Source organism: Helicoverpa zea, chromosome 8 (assembly GCF_022581195.2).
Source record: "Helicoverpa zea isolate HzStark_Cry1AcR chromosome 8, ilHelZeax1.1, whole genome shotgun sequence".
NCBI classification, from domain to species: domain Eukaryota; kingdom Metazoa; phylum Arthropoda; class Insecta; order Lepidoptera; family Noctuidae; genus Helicoverpa; species Helicoverpa zea.
Genome location: NC_061459.1, coordinates 5,632,105 through 5,650,894, shown reverse-complemented (window position 1 = coordinate 5,650,894; position 18,790 = coordinate 5,632,105). Strand labels below are relative to the sequence as shown.

The 18,790-nt window shown below is 36.1% G+C and overlaps 2 protein-coding genes across 2 annotated transcripts in view; one reads left to right on the top strand and one right to left on the bottom strand.

Annotated features, from left to right (window-relative positions):
- The window catches only part of LOC124632492 (cytoplasmic dynein 2 heavy chain 1), a 65,046-nt gene extending 50,100 nt beyond the window's left edge, over window positions 1–14,946 (bottom strand). Inside the window, exons 1-25 of the mRNA XM_047167347.1 lie at window positions 14,430–14,946; window positions 14,031–14,164; window positions 13,658–13,822; window positions 13,397–13,496; window positions 13,156–13,285; window positions 12,835–12,968; window positions 12,513–12,757; window positions 12,339–12,438; window positions 12,132–12,271; window positions 11,426–11,647; window positions 11,177–11,320; window positions 10,686–10,904; window positions 9,082–9,267; window positions 8,847–8,975; window positions 8,571–8,716; window positions 6,773–6,925; window positions 5,958–6,170; window positions 5,311–5,563; window positions 5,020–5,163; window positions 4,324–4,529; window positions 3,935–4,050; window positions 3,665–3,810; window positions 2,902–3,069; window positions 2,408–2,566; window positions 1,472–1,602 (exon numbers count right to left, since the gene is read on the bottom strand). Of these exons, the coding sequence (XP_047023303.1) occupies window positions 1,472–1,602; window positions 2,408–2,566; window positions 2,902–3,069; window positions 3,665–3,810; window positions 3,935–4,050; window positions 4,324–4,529; window positions 5,020–5,163; window positions 5,311–5,563; window positions 5,958–6,170; window positions 6,773–6,925; window positions 8,571–8,716; window positions 8,847–8,975; window positions 9,082–9,267; window positions 10,686–10,904; window positions 11,177–11,320; window positions 11,426–11,647; window positions 12,132–12,271; window positions 12,339–12,438; window positions 12,513–12,757; window positions 12,835–12,968; window positions 13,156–13,285; window positions 13,397–13,496; window positions 13,658–13,822; window positions 14,031–14,164; window positions 14,430–14,466 (3,920 nt within the window). The 5' untranslated portion in view covers window positions 14,467–14,946. The remainder of the gene's footprint in view (window positions 1–1,471; window positions 1,603–2,407; window positions 2,567–2,901; window positions 3,070–3,664; window positions 3,811–3,934; window positions 4,051–4,323; window positions 4,530–5,019; window positions 5,164–5,310; window positions 5,564–5,957; window positions 6,171–6,772; window positions 6,926–8,570; window positions 8,717–8,846; window positions 8,976–9,081; window positions 9,268–10,685; window positions 10,905–11,176; window positions 11,321–11,425; window positions 11,648–12,131; window positions 12,272–12,338; window positions 12,439–12,512; window positions 12,758–12,834; window positions 12,969–13,155; window positions 13,286–13,396; window positions 13,497–13,657; window positions 13,823–14,030; window positions 14,165–14,429) is intronic.
- Window positions 14,947–16,961: 2,015 nt separating this feature from the next.
- Window positions 16,962–18,787, top strand: LOC124632365 (succinate dehydrogenase assembly factor 2-A, mitochondrial). The gene is made up of 3 exons (XM_047167179.1): window positions 16,962–17,120; window positions 17,537–17,670; window positions 18,374–18,787. Exons 1-3 carry the CDS (start codon window positions 17,082–17,084, stop codon window positions 18,642–18,644), a joined length of 444 nt encoding a protein of 147 aa, XP_047023135.1. The 5' UTR covers window positions 16,962–17,081; the 3' UTR covers window positions 18,645–18,787.
- The last annotated feature ends 3 nt before the right edge of the window (window positions 18,788–18,790 follow it).

The following is an 18,790-nucleotide window of genomic DNA, read 5'->3' as shown; positions in this document are numbered from 1 at the left end:
TCTAGATTCTTCACTATCCGAACATACACGTGACCGCGTTCAGAAGGGGAATTCCCTAAAGTTATCAAGAGAAGTTATTTTTCTTGTCTATGGTCATAAAAGCTAGCAATTGAATTGAATCTTTGAATATTTCTATACTACTTTACTACGTTGCTTATTATACTATAGGGTCCTATGGTCCAGTTGTTATTATTGCCAACCATTTAAATGCAATATAACTTTCCGATTAAACAAACTTTATTAAACAAACTGTTTTATTTTATTTATGTCAGAAAAATAGGTACCTACATATAAACACACAGTACCAACCAGATGTAGTTAATGATAGAAGTACCTAAGCCCAAGTACCATAGTCAAAACAATACAAAGTACCCAGATACAACACAAAAAGCAAAAGAAAACGGGAACTACGCGGAATAGACGGTCAAAATAGCTGGCACATCTGTCGCCCATATGTTAAGGCGAAACAAATCCTTAAAGCTTGACGTGCAACGACCTATTAAGCTATTTGTATTCGATTCAAAACACTTGCATTTATTTGTCTGCAATAGCCATGGAAAATCTTCTCCTCATTGTATGAAATAATCTTCTCCTCATTGAGTGATCTATAGGTTTATAGTTCGGCCATTCAGAGAATGCGTTCCTGACACGTCGCGATTGAACTGACGACGTAATAACATTCATTGATTATTGATATAATAATGTTGTTTTAATGCTCCTCAATTGTTAAAACGGTAAACAACCAGCAAAAATATTTTTATCGTAACTGCAACGCCATTGCAAAGTTACGTCGTCAGTTCAATCGCGACGTGTCAGGAACGCATTCTCTGAATGGCCGAACTATAATCCACAAGCCCTAGTGGCTGAGTTTTCTTTAATTCGCCTGACGGCCTCTGGTGTGATATTGTTACGATTTCTATGACTAATTAGAATCACTATTTTTAACCCCGTTTGGATTGTTTAATGTAGGTAAACACAAAAGTGGATAGCAGTCATTTCTTTTGGACTTGCGGAATCTTTAAAATTTTATGAAGCTACACGTATTTACTCCGAGTCATTAAAATCTTATTCAGTATGCAAATCGAATAGCACATTACAGTGCTTAACGAGGTCGTTACCTATGCTGAGCGGACGTAGCCTCATCATAAAGGTTCGTTTACGATTTAAGTGACAATCCTAAAGGAACCATAAGTACTAGAATATTATGGGAAAGCTATAATTCCAATTTCATGTTTTTTCAAATCATGATTTAAGAAGCTCGCTCATAGTCACATGGTCAGATGTTTCGAAAATACAAGTCCTACGGAGAAGAACCAGATGGATGTTCATATGGAAGATTCTTACTGATTACTGTAGTTACTAGTTTTAAAAACTGAAAAAATCTTTGTTACCTTCTTATTAATATTTACGAAAGAATCCCGACAGAAGACTTATACTTTATGATGATACATTTGTAAGGGTTGGTACTAACCTGCGCTGCGCGTGATGCGTGGCACGTAGCAGCGCCCGCGCAGCCCGCAGCCGCGCGTCCCAGGCACCGCATGCGTCCGTCCCGTTTGCGCCGCCCGACAGTGATGATACCACCCATTGCTGTTCTTCGATCTACATACACATAATTTTTTTAATTATGATATGTACATCATTTTTTTAAGGCTGGATCTTCTAAGGCATTATTTAACATTGATTTGATCTGCCACTGCAATTTGATACAAGTGAGCAGATTCAATAATAAACAAGAGACAAATTACTTAATCATGTAAGAGACACAGAAGCCAAACATTGCCATAAGTTAGCTGGAAGCCGTGCCTCACGAAAAAATGATAACCATTTATCGGGCATTTTAGCCTTGGGAACTAAAGTCGTCATCCGCAAAAAAATGTGGTTTCAAGGAATTTTATTGAAACAAAACCGTTTTGGTCATCTGTGAGAGCGAGACAGTAGAGTAAGTTCCACGCTATCGCGTACTGTGAAGCCATTGTTTTAAAAGGAAACAGTCCTCATTCATTTTTTTATACGGAATTTGGGTCGTCCAGATTAGTTACAGATTTTGCGGATCTCAATGAAAAGGTACCATTGACTGGACGCTGAGTTTGAGCAAAGTGGTTATTAAGACTTTTGTTATAGCCTGTTTTTGCCGATGCCTATTACTTTTAATTGCCAGATGTAGCCCGTGAGACGATTACTTTTGAGTAAATTTTTTGTATGTAGGTAATAATATTAGAATTTTTGTATATAATTTGAAGTTATTAGTTGTGCTATGCTTAGGTATATGGGCAACTAATCGATACAAATACAACGATACCTTGATTGTCGTAAGCCACATACAAGAGCACAAGAAGACACGCGAAAAACGTAACCGTTTTTCGCAGCCTGGTAAAATAAGTTGCCTCTCATAGTCATCACTCACCTTACTAAGTATATCTTTGAAGTCCTTTACTATGGGTGTGGGTTGCTTCGCCTTATCATTGTAATAAGTGATACTGAATCGAGCGCTAGCAAACCAAATCTCGAGCTCGTTGAGAGCATTACGAATTGCAGACTCGCTGGACGCAGATGTGCAGATTTTCTGCAACATATACTCATGTTAATACAATTACAAGATATAAATTGACTGAGTTATTTGCAGGGTATTAACGTTGTGTAGACAGACATTTTATGATGTAAATTAAGATAGCTACATAATTTTACAAGAACATTAACATACCTACATAAGAATATTGTACATATAATACACATATGTACATAATAAGTTTAGGAATGACTCCGAGTCAGTTCCGTAATATTTGCTGCATTAGGGGAAAAAACATCATTATTTACCATGTGGTGATTATAGCGTAGACACTCATTTTTCAAATTGAGTAGAGTTATGTGTTAACACATAAATCTCTATATTATGCATACCTGTAATGACTTAATTTGTTTCTTGATATTTATTGCAGCATTCAATAGATCTCGGACTTGTAAAGTGTCCGGCTTCTTATACTCCATGTCTAGTAGACTGTATACCTCTCGCCAATGGCGTTCGGTAAACTCGTTGCCCCGAAGATATTTTAATAAAGGTGCTAAATCCTGGTAAAATATACATACATATTGCTTATTTAAGAAGTACAGACTTTTTTTCATTTCGGTTAAGTTAACTAAAGGACATGTTGCTTCTAAAACAGCTGGTATCCAGAAGGAGTCCATTATTCTTAAAATATGTTAAAAATATATATTTTGTAATAATGGCTCTATGAAAACATAATGATATCATCAAAAGTGTTAATGTTAATTTTGAACATATGTGTAATGATGTCATTGCACTGGCAGCAAAATGTCTGTACCTAAGCTTGCAATATGCAGAGGTATATAAATAGCTGAATAATGGGACATACGGGAGTTACGCTGAAACGAACAGGTTTTACACATAAATCATGTGGCCCCGATATGTATAAAGCGAGAGTACGCAATATAAAGGTTTCCCATATTATATGACATACTGGAACCTTTTGTGACTATCGTGAACTATCTGTCATAAAACTCGTTTTAAATGAGGTCACAGTGACTTGAGTAAAAAATAGTACTTGAAGTGTGGTCTGCTTTAGATTTTATTTTTGTGCTGCATTATGATAACAGATGTTTTTACTTAAGTGTAAAAAATATAAAATACGAATAATAGAATTACCGAGTATTTCTCTAGCTCTTGCTGTATGTATAGTGTAAGCACAGTGAACGGTTCCAAACGTGATTTCCATTTCACAGAAAATTCTTCAATAAGATGAATCTTTTTCTGGAACACTATCCACTCTTGGTCGGCGATGGATTCGAATTCTAAAAACAAAATTAGGCTAATGTTGTACTTGAAACATATTCGGATACAATATTGAACTGCATTGTGAATGCTTTAGTTAGAGGTTCAATTCAAATATACCAATGTAACGATTATAAGTCCTACCTTCATTGTACTCTTTGAAAGGAGACCACAGTTCGACATATTCAGTCATGAGTTTCTCAGCTTGATCCCACGTATCCGACAGTTGGACTTTCATTTGGAACTTTTCACACTCTTTTCTGTAATTTATAATCATGTTATAAATCTTTATAATTTGCTAGAAGTTCAGCCCTCGTTCTGAGTACTCTACATTCCCCTCTTTCTTAATTCGATACTTTATCTAATTCAGTTCAGTTCTTGTATAATGAAATCGTTAAAAATAAAAATATCTAAGCATTTATGATTATAACCTAAATAAAAATACAGATATTTTTAAACTTTTCTTTGTACATAAAACTAAACATTACTCCTTAACTTTAATAACGATAACATTTTTACGTCATAAAACTTACAATAGGTCATCTCTGTCGGCCACAAATTTATTCCAGTTCGCATGCGCTTCGAACACGGAGCGACATCTATCGAGCATTTCGGTATAGTTGACGCCATGTGTGTCATCTAAACGCGGCTTAGCTTGCGTCCACCGTGAGGTCCAGGCTTCTATACTGGTGTTTAAGTTATCCCATTCACCGCTTAAACTGGATTTTACTAGCTCAGCCTGAGAAAACCAAAGTAGATGCAAGAACATACATAGTTTGTGTCAGTCCATGGTAAACGTAAATGGTACCAAATGGGCGTTGACACTTACGACATTGTATTTCTAAAGTCTAACCAAACGTGTACCATTAGTTTGTATTTCTACAAGGCTTAAGCGCCAAAGTCCATAAATCCTTTTCTTATGAAATTACACGTAGTTGTTCGTTTTAAAACCCCTGATAATTTTTATATAGCAACTAGCCGTTTTCCCGCGGTTTCACCCGCGTCCGTGGGAGCTACTGCCCGCACCGGGATAAAATATAGCCTATGTTACTCGTGGATAATGTAGCTTTCGAATGGTGAAAGAATTTTTAAAAACGGTCGAGTAGTTTTTGAGCCTATTCATTACAACCAAACAAACAAACAAAGTTTTCCTCTTTATAATATTAGTATAGATATATAGTACAATAAAGTTTGCTATTCATTTATTCAAAATTCTCAAAACAACTTACCTGATGTTCAAACATCTTCTGTTGACTGAGCATAAGTTCGTGTATCTTCTGCCATTCCTTCATGGTGCTATCAACTGATGTGTCTCCGCCCCAAGTGCGTAGCATGTGGCCTTTTCGTTTTAATGCCTCTACTGTCTCTTCCATCTAAAGAGTACAAAAACTTGTTAGATTTTTTATTATTTCGATGTAGTTTAAGTGGTCCATCATTTATTACCAGATTCATAATTTTTGTTTTTAATATCCAAATTAGATCAATCAATATATCTTCAATATGATCCTGAATTAAGTTACCTCAGGCATTTGCTGTTGCAAAGCTTGCTGTGTAGCGCTCATTTCAGCGAGTTCCTTAGCGTTCTTCGGCAGTGCTTGGTTCTCCAACATGACTGCTGCAGAGGCAACAAATGCATCAATCCTCGCTGCATCAGACCTGCAGCTGGCCACCAGTGACGACATAAGACATGCCCATAGACTGCGTGCTTGAGCTTCGAATTCACGACGAAGTGTTGTTGTGCCCACTGATATCCATTCTATTTTTTCGTCCTCGCTAAAAGAAAAGATGGTCCATTATTAAACGGTTCATACACTATAAACCATATAACCACCAATTACACCATAAAATGTATTAATTTTGTATTTGCTTCTTTCAAGTACAGCCTGACCAGCTCGTCAGTGACACTCCCATGGTCCACGCGGGGAGCGGGAGGTAAGCAGCGGGAGTGACTATGGGACAGTGACAGGTGACAAGACTGTCCCGCGTGCATCTGTAAAGACTCCCACTGATTACAACCCGCTCCATGGAAGTCTTACTAAAGAGTTGGTAAGGATGTTAAAAAAATCACATATACATTATACAAAATATGTAAAATTATTACTTCTACACAGACAAAACAGATTCTGATGTTTTGATTTTAAAAAATCCAAGTACAAGTTGAACTTACAAAGTCATCTTAGCAACAGCCTGTCCATAAGCTTTGCAAGCCTTGAAGTTGTTCTCCCAGTGCTGCGGTAGCGTGAGATGTTCGCGACACAGCGCGTCCAGGTCGGGCACGCAGGCCAGCGCCGCGCGTCGCGTCCACGATGCACAGGTGGCTTCGAGGGAAGAGAGAGCTGATTCTAGTTGTTGGACTGCTTTGTTGCCTAACCAGCTGTGCCTGAGTGTAAAAAGAGATAGGTAGTAGGTACTGTTTATTATTATGGGCATAAAGTTTAATGTGTATATGGTTCTTATTAGTATTGTAATGAACTGCACAAAAGGGTAGTTACTTTGTGAACTACAAACCTATACCTAGGTAAAAGTGTGACCATAAAGTGGTAGACTTTATGGTCACACTTTTACCTAACTATTATAGGCATTTTGCTATCCTGAAACCCTTGGTTATATACCTTTTTTCTTCTTGGCCCCAACTGTCCCACTACTGTTCAAAGGACTCCCCATTTCATTTCCACACACACCTCTTAATTTTTTCAAGTTTGCCCGCCAATCAGGGTTTTGAGAATCCAGGATCCGTTTATTCTGGGGACTACCCCGATGAGGCGACCCTTGCGTTGTCTTATCTTTCCGGTATCGATATGTTAATTACGCACAATGATAAAATCTGGGTTATGTTCTCAATAAAATTTAATTAAATACAAAGCCAAACGACACTATGTCGTATGTTGCTTTGGCCAGGACACTTTTGCTCAGAAGCCTAAATACCTAAGTAAAACAACAACTTACAGCACATAGATGGGTCTATATGCTAAAATCACTTACTTTTCAACAATAGCAGCAAAAATAGACTGTTTGTCTGTCAAATTGTTCTGCACTCCTACAAAGTGCGCTGGCATTGATACCAGGCGTCGAAGTTGGTGATAATGCTGCACTCGGATCTCTTCTATTGCTGGCTGGACGCGAACGGCGTAACCACTACGAACATAAAAAAATGCGACATTAATTATAAATGGGAACAAATATAATGACCACCATAAAATGCTTTGATACCCTTAGTTTTGTAACCAGAAATATCTACTGAACACCAGAAAAATAAAGTCTAAAAATGTAATAGTACCAGCTATTTTAGTCACGACTTCAGTTTAAATTGTATTCGACCACCAAATTTAGTAAATGATAACCAACTCTTGACGACAAAATTAATGTATTATTTTTGCCTAAATAAGTCACTGTGATTGCCATAAAATGTAGGCTTATTACCAAATAAAGTATTATAATGCCATATTAAGTTATGTGTCCGGCTTGCAATGCATGCGTGAGTGTCAGTATGACGAGTAACAGGGGAAAATGGAAGAAAATGACATATTGCGCCGACCCCAAGTAAAATTGGGAACAGGGCAGGAGAAAGAAGAAGAAGAATGTGTTTCTCAATACACTCCCTCAAAAACACACTCTTATCGCACTGTTTAGAGCCATGCAATAGACAATTTTCCACCCTAGTGCAGGAAAAGGGTCCCCATAATGTTATTACATTTATTGTATCAGGCCGAACTTATTTTTTTGGAGTCAGTTTACTTAAACAGGATTGCAAGATGTGAAAACTTTGATTATCATTTTATATTAAAACGCTGGTATAATTTTGATGATCATTTACTACGTTTGGTGATCATTTACTACTTTTGGGATAACAATGATTTATTTGGACTCATTTTGCTTAAATAGGATAGCAGAATTTAAAAACTTTGGTTATAATCTTACTTTAAAATGGTGGTTTAATTTTGGTGATCATTTACTATTTTTGGCTTACACATGATTTATTTTGGAGTAATTTCACTTAAATAGGACAGCAAAGTGTTAAAACTTTGGTTATAGTTTTACATTAAAATGCGAGTTTCATTTTGGTGATCATTTACTATTTTTGTCTGCTATTTGTTACTATATCTGGTGATCAGTGAAACATAAGCCATTATAAATAAGACCTCATTCTGTGTTGTTGATCATTTAATATTCAGAAACAGAACAATTTTAATAAATGTATTATTTATCTTATATGGGGAAAATGCCTTTTGGAAATATGTTTGTTAATCTCATGATTGAAATATATAGTTATTTATATTATGTTGTTGATTTACCAGGAACAGATAAAAGAGGTCAGCGAGGCTTCCTCATGTGATACGCTATTAGTATCAACCGATGACTAGTTCGAATCAAAACTAGGTCTAAGATCACTCATCGAGACTAATTGAAAGGCTATTGATACGGTTATTAAAACTTAATAAATATTTCTTATACAGATGCACCATTTGCACACTGTTAACCTTTAGAAATATGGTTTATTAATTTTCGCCTTCGCTCGGAAGTCCTCTTTCTGGTAAACAGCATTGCCGATAAACCGTAAATAGTTAAATAGGGCACAGGGATGTACATAATAAGAATTTAATGCAATGAGATGGGGCAGTTTAATTCAAAGATTTCACTTCGAACTTAAGTACGCATTAAGAATTTTTAATAGTACATACTACATATTACGGACTATTTACTGATTTTCAAATGATAACGAAATAAATAAGCGTACATACAGTTATTTAAAATTCATATATGACAATAAACTTATAATTACCGTAAAACGAGATCAACTTTGACATGCGGGAAGTGTTTATGCAGTGACAGCAACGTCTTTATGTACTGATACTCAAGAGCCTTATACAGCTGCCAGTCCCAGTGAGATCTCCATAGTTCCGTGTTCTTATAACCGTTGGATTCCACCTAGGAAAAATGACAGGTAAAAAACGTAGGTTACACAATCCTTCTATAAATATTCAATTTAATTATATGCGAACTAACATTCATTTTGCAACTTTTTCTTGCTGATAAATAAACAAAATAAATTACTCACTGTGTCTATAATGTCTCTTATATCTTTAACGCCTTTTTTCCATTCCGATTGTTTGGCCAAGAGTTCAGTCTCTATTAGTTTCTGAACAATATTTCTGATCGCCACATGTTGACCTGTCAGGTATGTATTCTGAAAGAGCAAAAGTATATAATCGAAGCGTACAGACGAAGATACCTTTAGGTACCGATGTATTATTGTATTCTAAGATTATCACACTATCGAGTCTGTCAAATACCTGTGTCTCCAGCTTTAAGACGATTTTCTTGAGTTTATCAGTGTAATTAGCCAGTTGTTCAACGTCGTCCCAGTAAACGGCCTTTTGGTCTTGCACCAAGTTGGACAAGTCGAGAGCGGCTTGCAACATCATCGGACGGGTGGACGGAATCATGCGTTCACCTAACGTGTTGTGGAATGATGCTACCTGGATATACGAGATAGAGGATATCAGGCCTTATTTATTAACATGTCTGCAACACTTGACATGAATAAAGAAAAAGGGACGGGAGCACATACAAAGTATTTAAAAACGCGTCAAGCGATCAGCAAATAAAGAACTTGTTCCATCACTGTTCACATCACACTGATATTGTAAAGGCGAAATTTTGTTAGTGCGTGTTTGTTAATTTATAGCGCGTAAACGGCTGAACGAATTTGATGAAACTTGGCAACAATATAGAATCATTATAAATTAAAAAAAACCCCCGACCCAAAAAAAGTACGCAATTATTATGACAAAAGGTTAAAAACGCTAAACCCTATAAAAAGCAAAAAATAACTTTTAACACTACGTAAGTACCAACTAAAGCATGCCAGACTAAACTAAATTTTGTCGTGTCGGGGGACCGCTCTAATTATCTAATTAAGATTCGTGTTTTTTTTATATACGAATGTTGTAATTAGGTAGGTACCTATCATTTGATTTATGTAAGTATTTTTGAAGGTAAAAAGCGGTCCCCCGACACGTCAAAATTTAGTTTAGTCTGACATGCTTTAGTTGGTACTTACGTAGTGTTAAAAGTTATTTTTTGCTTTTTATAGGGTTTAGCGTTTTTAACCTTTTGTCATAATAATTGCGTACTTTTTTTGGGTCGGGGGTTTTTTAAATTTATAATTTAATTTTATTTCATGCTTTTTGAAGGAGCTGCTTAATTTTTCCTTCATTTAATTTATTTTATTTTAAGATGGGGTAGCTATATGCGATCTCGGCCAAAGGAAGCTGTTTAACAATCCTCATGGCAAACTGGCTCTGGGAGAATTGCACAGATTGAGAAACAATAAATATTAACCTTTGGTGATCCAGAGTTATATACCATTCTAGGGTTTCATCCGCCACATCCCATTTCCAGCATCAGGTTCTCGTCAATTAGAAACATGAAGAGAACCAGTCAAGACAAATTCAACGAGCCCAAACTCGATGGGTTTACTAAAAAGCAGTTCAGGGTTAGGTCTCCTATCTTCGTGTCCTAACAGCAGACCAGCTCAGTGGTTCCAAAAGACATTAGTATTTCAAATTTCTAACGCGTTTCGAGCGTGTAACATTCCTATCACACCTAACAAACGAGCTGATGACCTTGAAGACCTGAACCGATTTCCACCAAACATAGCTAAGAACACTCCCGAATGACATTCCTTTCAAAAAAAAAAAACCGCATTACAATCGGATCATCCGTTTGGGAGCTACGTTGCCACATACACACACACACACACACACACACACACAGACACGTCAAACTTATAACACCCCGTCGTTTTTGCGTCGGGGGTTAAAAATGAAACATAAGTTTTCTATCCGGGTATTGTCGGAAGCTAGTTACATAATAATATAACATGGTTACCTACCTGTTGTAACGGCCTAGCATGCGCCAACGCAGTACTGAGGTTGTCAAGCACAGCAGCGGCCGGGGGCGGCGGCAGGCGCATGGCCGCCAGCGACCGCGCCTCCAGCTCCAAGCGCACTAACCCCGGGTTGAAGTTCACCACCATCAGACGAGAACTGCTGCTGAACTCCACCACTGGCTTGTCTGTTGATATTTGGAGGGATCCATTCTTTGCTTGAGCCTGTTGTCATTTTAGTCGGTGTTATATTAAAAAAAGGAATAACAATAAGTTGATTTTAGTCACAGGGATTATTCTCTAGCTAGGGAGTTTGTCAGTGGATATTGGGTCTGCTAACTGCATATCTTTATGAGTGGAGTAACCAAGTGTGCGCATAAATATGGGATTGGCTGGGATGGGATGTTGGATGACATGGACAATGACATGGATAAGCTGGCTAGAAGATAAGCAACAGAAAATGTAATAGAAATATAAACACAATCACTTTCATTTACCTGCAAATCGCGACACCACTCTTCGTGTAGCTGCGTGTACATGTTTTTGAGATCTTTTAATAATTTTGTGGCAAGACTATGCAATTCAGAACTGCTATCGAATTCTTTTAAATACTTCTCGGCACACATTTTTATTTCTTTCACCTGAAATTATAGATCATTTTTAGGACAAGATAAAACAGGAAAAAAATAATGATTTTAACCGTTATCTACAGCATGATTAAATGACCATAACATGAGTACCAATACCTTGGCTTCCATAAGCTTTGCCCATTGTATTTGCAGCACGACATTCGACATTTCAGGCGGCTGGTACAAGTTGACGACCACCTCGTCAGCATCCATTTGCGCTTGTATGCTCTTCAGCATCGACAGAAGAGATGACACGAATATCTCCAGTTCGGTATTGAGCGCGTGTTTTACTAGAGGTCGCTCTATTAACGAGCTGTATCTCATGAACTCATAAAGCATCTGTAATGAGGTATGATGTATTATACTAATTATAATATTTTTAAACTGAATTGGCCTTACTACAAAAACTTTAACCACTGTTTTACACTTGTCTAAAAAAAATGTGGCTCCAAAATGAACCATATGTCAACGTCATAATTTGTCATTTTTTTAGACAAGTCTTAAACTGGCGTTAAAAAGTTTTTGTGGTAAGACGGAATATGTTTTGTTTGGCTGAACGCACTCATCTAAGGAAATACTCAACAAACTTGATAATTATAGTCTTGGAGAACCCATATGTTGAAGGTAGGTATTGAGTTACCTTGGGACGCCGGCTCAATCGCGGGAAACATGCAAATGTTGTAATTGAAATGTACATTTTAATGAGATACAATACAGTTTTGAATACATGGATTATTTTTAATCAACTACGTCGGGCCCCGAAAAGAGACTGATTTTGTCAATTTTAAACGTTGCTTTACATAATTTTATAAAGTGTACGTACCTGTTTGGTGGACATATTATGCAATCTGGGTTTTAATTTTTCGGCAACTTTTGATTCAGCAGGTCGCAAACTAGTTGAGAATTTAGAAACAGCTGTTTCCCATCCAGGGTTTGGTCCGTTACACATCCAGATATTTACATCTATGAAAAAGAAAGATCATCAGTAATTCAATTAATTAAATAAGCATTACTTACTAATTCCACTCACTTTCGAAAGGCGCGAATAGTTCATTGGTCTGCAGTTCAGATCGTTCATTATTGGAAAGCAATTTATTCAATTGATTATGAGTGGACCTGATGTCATGAATCTGAAAATAAATATAAGCTAAAGACCCTGAATATATTATATGTACATTTAAAAAGTACTCATGTGTTTTCATACCTCTTTTACACGAGTTTGAAAGTTTACACAAAATGATGGCACATAGGGTCCCCCATTCCAAGCATGCAGGGCGTAGTTCGGCCAATACGTCTCAGTTAACGACTCGCAAGCACTGTTCCAAGTTTGAATCACATGGCAACTCTCAGACAAAAGGTTGAGTATTTCACTATCCTTATTTCCATTGTGAACTTTCCAAAGATCAGTGGTAGACACTGAGTTTTGTATAATTGAACATATTTCATGACCTAAAATGTTTGAACGTTAATTAAGCTTAAATAATAATTTCTTGTCCATTGTCTATAGATATACTTTGAAATCGTACCAATGATATCAAAGACATGAACCATCCTTTCTTGTGAATATAGCGAGGTACTGATGCGCCATATATCATCCAGAATCCCACCAATGTTCTCTGCTGACTCTCTAATTTCTTCCATTGAACTGGAATGTATTGTTCTGCAATTGGAAAGGTTCAATTCAAGTCAATTGGAGTTATAAGGTAAATGCAATGGTTGGTATTTATTAATAGAAGGGTACTCTAGCTTTTATGCTGATCTGGCATATTGTGTTAGTTTAATATTACTGACTATATAGTTGTTTGACTTTGAAATGCTCATGTTAAAATTAGTTTTAGGTGCAATACCTGATTTCTTCCAACACATCTTCAAAAAGTTCGCAAAAGTTAGATGATGCCTCTTTTTCCTTTTTGGTAGCATCTCTCTTCTGCCCTACAGTTCTCCAATATTCTAATTCATCTTGGATTGATAAAACAACTGCGACAAGAAACATCTCATTAATAACAAGAAAGCCTTATGAAAAGCCAAATTCGCATTACATATATGCTTTAGACTTCATATTATTATATCTGAAAGCTATATACATACCATTAATGTTAGTGTCCCCTTTTCCATGAGCCAAAATTCTCAAGTTGGATTCTAGATCAGATAGATTCTTTTGGAGTTTGTTGGAATATAAATCATTTCCCTGAAAAAGTAAACTTAAATAAATTATTTATTTCTCAAAATGACAAAAGTCCCTTACTAACAATTTGTACTAACTATAGAAAATACCCACATTGACTGAAACATAACTATGTAATTCATAAAAAAAACAATAAAGATGGTTTCAAATAAGTAATTACTTACAGCAGCCAATAGAGGAGTGTAGACTTGTCTCCAGATTTGATATAGAGACTCCACAGTGTTATTTGACAGAGTCAGTATATTTATATTGTGAATAGCATCTTCTTTAAGCAACTCTTGAGCCAATGTTTTATAAAAAACTATGGAATTGCTTTTCCCATCCTGAATCTGTAAGTTTATAGGAGCAGACAATAACTTTCAAATTGCTTAACAAAATTCAACCTTATTACAAGAACCTATGAGTTGTTTCACCTTTCATTGAAATTACATAGTAAGATCATTTGCTACAGAGTAGATTTTTTGATGGAACAAATTGCATTTAGTGGTAAAAGAATAACCTAGAGATATGATTATGCAAGGTGAACATAATACTAACTTTAGTATGAAGATAAATAACATCATTGCTAAGTCTGCCTTGAATTATGAGTATATTTGGGTTGTTTATAAAGTCTGCTAATGCATCTTCTGACTTTTCATCTAGTTTTAATTCCGGTTTACTGAAATAGTGTTCTGAAAAAAAAAAAAACTAAGCGTAAAGAATTGTTCTTTACGCTTTTAGAATAAAGTTCGACTAAGACTACCATTGTTTTAACGACTGAAACTCTTAGCCTTTAGTGGAATCAGAAAACGTTGCAGCACTGTGTAAAAAACAATGTTTGTTACCGTATTGAAAGCAAACCTTTACAGGAACATAATTTGTGACTTTTTTCACAATGTAACGTAGTAATTTATTTATATAAGTATTCTAGTGGAAACGAGTATAATGCCGTATTACCAATCGTAGATATTATAAAATGTCTTAATGGTAACATGGTTTGCAGCGATTACAGTACACAAATTGCGCTTCATTGACACATCTAAAGAACAATGCTTTTAGAATAAAGTTCGACTAAGACTACCATCGTTTTAACGACTGAAACTCTTAGCCTTTAGTGGAATCAGAAAACGTTGCAGCACTGTGTAAAAAACAATGTTTGTTACCGTATTGAAAGCAAACCTTTACAGGAACATAATTTGTGACTTTTTTCACAATGTAACGTAGTAATTTATTTATATAAGTATTCTAGTGGAAACGAGTATAATGCCGTATTACCAATCGTAGATATTATAAAATGTCTTAATGGTAACATGGTTTGCAGCGATTACAGTACACAAATTGCGCTTCATTGACACATCTAAAGAACAATGCTTTTAGAATAAAGTTCGACTAAGACTACCATCGTTTTAACGACTGAAACTCTTAGCCTTTAGTGGAATCAGAAAACGTTGCAGCACTGTGTAAAAAACAATGTTTGTTACCGTATTGAAAGCAAACCTTTACAGGGGTAAAAATTTAGTATCGTTTGGCAGGCGGAGGGGGAGGAAAAGGGGGGGAGGGTGGTGGGGGGCTCCACCCCTATCCTCTGGTACCACTCCCGTTACAAGGTAACGCATAATTTTTGAGAAAAATAGATATTTGTAACCTAACCTCAAAACACTATAATCACCCACTACGGTCGGAAAATTAAGTGCAAGTACTTCTAATCAATACAAACAAAGGCAAAGTCGACGGAGCCCCGCTACGCGGGGCTCCTACTTCTGGGTGGTTTAAAAAAAAATAACCACGAAGGGGATGGCGGGGTCTTGCAGACCCCGCCATCCCCTTCGAACCTAACCTATCCGAGTCGGGGGTGCCCTAAGTCGCGAGCTCGCTTCGCTCGCTCGTGCATACTAAGAGGAATAAGATGTTATTTGAAATAACATCATAGTACATTCACGCAACTCGAAGAGATACGGAATAACACTAATGACAGCTAATCACAAATGACACTTAACGCAAAAACCAGAGACATTTATTTATTTTTTGCGTTCCTTTTCACGGATTTGTACACCACAGACGATATACTAAAACACATTCGGTTGTCGATCGCCCATTTTAACGTTCCGTTTTACCGAATAACGTTGACATTACGCGTTTTATCTGATTTGAGGTTAGAAACATTTTTTGTAAATTTCTCGAAAAATATCCATTACCTTGTAACAAGAGTGGTAGCGTTATAATCGGAGACCCACCCTCTACCAGATATAACCACTTTTAGCCCCGTCCGCCTGCCAAACGATACTAAAGCCAACCCAACGAGTATAATGCCGTATTACCAATCGTAGATATTATAAAATGTCTTAATGGTAACATGGTTTGCAGCGATTACAGTACACAAATTGCGCTTCATTGACACATCTAAAGAACAATGCTTTTAGAATAAAGTTCGACTAAGACTACCATCGTTTTAACGACTGAAACTCTTAGCCTTTAGTGGAATCAGAAAACGTTGCAGCACTGTGTAAAAAACAATGTTTGTTACCGTATTGAAAGCAAACCTTTACAGGAACATAATTTGTGACTTTTTTCACAATGTAACGTAGTAATTTATTTATATAAGTATTCTAGTGGAAACGAGTATAATGCCGTATTACCAATCGTAGATATTATAAAATGTCTTAATGGTAACATGGTTTGCAGCGATTACAGTACACAAATTGCGCTTCATTGACACATCTTCAAAAATCTTCTTAGCGCAAACCAGCATGCAAAAACTTACTGTTGTCACTTTTGAATAAAACTTCACAACATTGTCGTCATGGCAACCGTTGGCAACCATGTTACACCACAGATTAAATTAAACAAAGTAATTATTGTGCATAAAATAATAGAACGTTTCAGCGCCATTACAGGAATAGAAGAAAACAAAAATGTAATGATACCCCCACGTTTTTCTAATTTCGCATTGGGCTCGCACGGTACGGCCGGGTATCACGTTTCAAACTTGATGACTGTGGCGTATATCGGAGCGTAACTCTGCTCTGCTGTCAGATGAAACGTCATTTTTGTGATACCAGTCACTAAAAACTTTATACCATTTATATTTAAAAAATAAATATAAAATGAAAAGCACCTTCTTGTTTTAAATTTCTTTGCCAACTGTGTAACAACAGCAATATTTTTCCCCAAGTACGTGTTCGGGTCAACCTTCAGTCTTAACCCAATGCAGCTTATTAATTATTATGTACCAGTGTAACACTGGCAGTGTTTATAGGTTGCGACCGTCTTTCAGAACCGAGCTCAACCAAGTTACCCGGATAATTCGACACAATTCTAACTATTAAAGATATTTAACAGACCGACGGCGACGGGACCCATCTATTCTATGTGCCTTCCAAAATATACAGGTACTCTTCATGATGAAAGGTTAAGGTTTTATTTATTTTTTAAGAGTTGGCATTTTTGAATACCTTTTTATTTTTTCCCAAAACTCGGCCAGCATTTATTTCTTTGGTAACACTGACTTGCGATCTTGATCTTCATTTTGACGTTTTTTTGTTTTTCTCTCGAAAAAAACTATCAATTTTCTCACATTCTTATCTAGGTACTTCTGCGTAATATTTAAATATGAATAATATGTTCCGACCTCTAAGATCCGTTATCGCTGTAAGTAATTAATCTATTATCAATGAAGCAAATTAAAATTCCTATTTGGGATTTTACGATGAAGGAATTCACCGCCCAAAATATTTTTTACGAAAGATGAAATAGCTGTTTGCTTTCTAGCGACGCATTATCTAACAAACAAAAATTGTTGGTACAGATAGTTGCCTTTCAGTGTAGTTTGTCTATTTCTGAAAACTTGCAAAGAAATGATACCTACAAATATAACTTAATGTATCTGTTGTAGTTAATTTAATCTTTATTATATAAGGAATATTACATCACAATTACCCAGATTATGCCGTACAAAACCTATTTTAGTGTAGGAGTACAAAATATTCTAGATCAATTTCACACATGCATTGATCTATTTGTCGTTTTGTTGTATGACAACAAATAGTTGTTTTATATATTTTCAGACTTACAAGTTTGCTAAAGGGATCCCCAGCGTTGCTCGCATGAGTGACAAGCCAGTGGATGTTGATTACTCTTATATTGAGATTCCTCGCTACGATGTTGATAAACCACAATCATTGGAGAAGCGCAAAGCAAGGTGAGATAATGTTTTTAACTTATTTTTTAAGTTACATAAATTAATTTGTACTGGGAAATTTAAGAGAAACTAAGGCCATTTTGCTAGCCTGCCGGGGCTGCGGGTTGTTCGAAAGAGATACCGCGGCCCTGGTACACAAAAGGCCTATGACGGAACACAACGGTTTTTAGTCAGTAAGAGTCTGACACTCGCTCACCACTGCTAACCCACAGCGGGAGGGGTCATTTGATGATTTTTGAAGTTGTTAAAAAAAAAAGGCCATTTTGCTAGTGTACATACAAAGACAAGGGACAATAATTACATTAACAAGCAAACAATACAAAAGCAGGACTTATAAAATTACAATATATGTATGTCTATTTCAGCTGTAATGGCAGGAACATAATATTTAGGACTGATCATTACTATTAGATATTAGTGATAAAAAAAATATTTATTGGACACATTGAACACCTCGGTAGTTATGTTTTAATGCATCATCGCTTAATAGTTTCAAATATTTAATTAATTATGCAAGAGAAGATTGTTTTATATTTACTTCCACACTCAGAAATGAATTCATAAAAACTAGCATATATTGAAGTTTTGGCTACACTTCCCTACAACTTAATTAATTCCAAATACACATACTATAAATTCTAGGTTATCAATTATATAACTGAATGACAAAGAGTACATAATTATATTTCCTTTACCATTCCAGGCTCCTGTATCAGTCCCGCAAGAGAGGAATGTTGGAGAATGATCTTCTTTTGAGTACTTTTGCTAAGAAACATCTGGACTCCTTGACTGAAGAGCAGACAATTATGTATGATCGCCTCATTAATACCGTGAGCAATGACTGGGATCTATTCTACTGGATGGTTGAGAAGCAGCCCACACCAAAGGAATATGACAACGAAATCATGGACATGCTGAAGAAACATGCTAAAAATGAAGACAGAGTTGCTCTCAAGCAACCCAATCTATATTGAAAAATTTTCTGGCAAGATAATGTTAGCTGAATCTTTATTAATTTTATGTTTTTAGACAGTATTTCAAATGCAGTTAAATTATTTATTAATATGTACTTAAATTACTTTGTTGAGTAGTGAATAATAACGCTGATAATAACAAACTG

Excerpts from the sequence above, each read along its gene's own strand:
- LOC124632365 (XM_047167179.1), top strand. The coding sequence starts at position 17,082 with ATGAATAATATGTTCCGACCTCTAAGATCCGTTATCGCT. Across the intron at positions 17,121-17,536 it reads CTCTAAGATCCGTTATCGCT|ACTTACAAGTTTGCTAAAGG; the intron begins GTAAGTAATTAA and ends ATATATTTTCAG. Across the intron at positions 17,671-18,373 it reads TTGGAGAAGCGCAAAGCAAG|GCTCCTGTATCAGTCCCGCA; the intron begins GTGAGATAATGT and ends TTACCATTCCAG.